Below are 1,293 nucleotides of genomic sequence, written 5' to 3' on the forward strand. Positions count from 1 at the left end.
TGAGGATCCGTAACTGTATGTCGTTCTGCATAGGAAACGTTAGCTAAGGGTGGGCGTTAGTCTAGCTAACGCCCCTCTGATGCTTACGTTAGTAATGTGTTCGAGGAGAAAATCAGTAATAATAAAAGTTTTAAGGTAAAGGATATGTGTACATTGGTTTTGTTGTGGATCATTTAATCCTACTTGCATGTAGTATGCTTTAAGGTGTATGGCATTCCAGGATCTTGGCAGAACGTCTCCTTCGAGTGTTGCTAGCTAGTATGCTCCTTTTCCTGCTTCAACATCTATAAGATATGGTCCTTCCCATTTGGGAGCCAATTTTCCTACACTAGGATCCTTGGTGTTTTGGAATGTTTTCCTTAATACCAAGTCTCCTATTTGAAACGTTTCGACCCTTATATTCCTATTGTAAGCCCTGGTGATTCATTGTTGTTGAGCAGCAATGCGTATTTTGGCAAGATCCCTAAGCTCGTCAATAGTGTCAAGATCTTGTGCTAAGATCCTATCATTATTCTGTTGGTCTTCCAGCAAGTATCTTGCCGTTGGGATCACTACTTCAGTAGGGATTACTGCGTCTGTCCAAAACACCAAGGAATAGGGGGTCTGACCTCTGGCCACTTTGGAAGTGGTTCTATCTACCCATAAAACGAAAGGAAGTTCTTCTGCCCATCTTCCCTTCTTTTTGTCCAGCCTTTTCTTCAAATTGTTAACTATGATTTTGTTGCAGGACTCCGCTTGACCATTAGCTTGGGGATGAACAGGAGTAGAGATTATCATTTTGATCCCCCAGCTTGTGTAAAAATCTCTTGTTCTTTTGCTAATAAATTGGGATCCATTGTCGCATATGACTTTAGTCGGGATCTAGAACCTGGTCAAGATATTATGTTTAATAAATGATACTACCTCTTTGTCTCTTACCTGGAAGAAAGCTTCAGCTTCGGTCCATTTGGAGAAGTAATCAGTCATCACCATCATGAAGACTTTTCCACCTGGGGCTACTGGCAATTTTCCTACAATATCCACCCCCCATTTCATGAATGACCATGGGGAGATAATAGGATGTAGAGGTTCTGCCGGTTGGTGCAGGATGTTGATGTGTCTTTGGCAAGCATCACATTTTCAGGCATGTAGAAAGGAGTCTTTTTTCATGGTTGGCCAGTAGTATCCTGTTCTCAGTATTTTGGAGCATAAGGATCTGCCCCCGGTGTGATTGCAACAATCTCCTTCATGTATATTCTTTAAGACTTCTTCAGCTTTAGGATCTTCCAAGCATCTTAGGTATGGACCTGCCAT

The 1,293-nt window shown here is 41.8% G+C and overlaps 1 protein-coding gene across 1 annotated transcript; it reads right to left on the bottom strand.

Annotated features, from left to right (window-relative positions):
• Nucleotides 1-423: 423 nt before the first annotated feature.
• On the bottom strand, nt 424-777 carry LOC145157670 (uncharacterized). Its single transcript, XM_079076679.1, has one exon. It carries the CDS (start codon nt 775-777, stop codon nt 424-426), a length of 354 nt encoding a protein of 117 aa, XP_078932805.1.
• Nucleotides 778-1,293: the final 516 nt, after the last annotated feature.

The sequence above is a fragment of the Lactuca virosa genome, chromosome 2 (assembly GCF_052849685.1).
Source record: "Lactuca virosa cultivar CGN04683 chromosome 2, Lactuca_virosa_CGN04683_v6, whole genome shotgun sequence".
Lineage (NCBI taxonomy): Eukaryota > Viridiplantae > Streptophyta > Magnoliopsida > Asterales > Asteraceae > Lactuca > Lactuca virosa.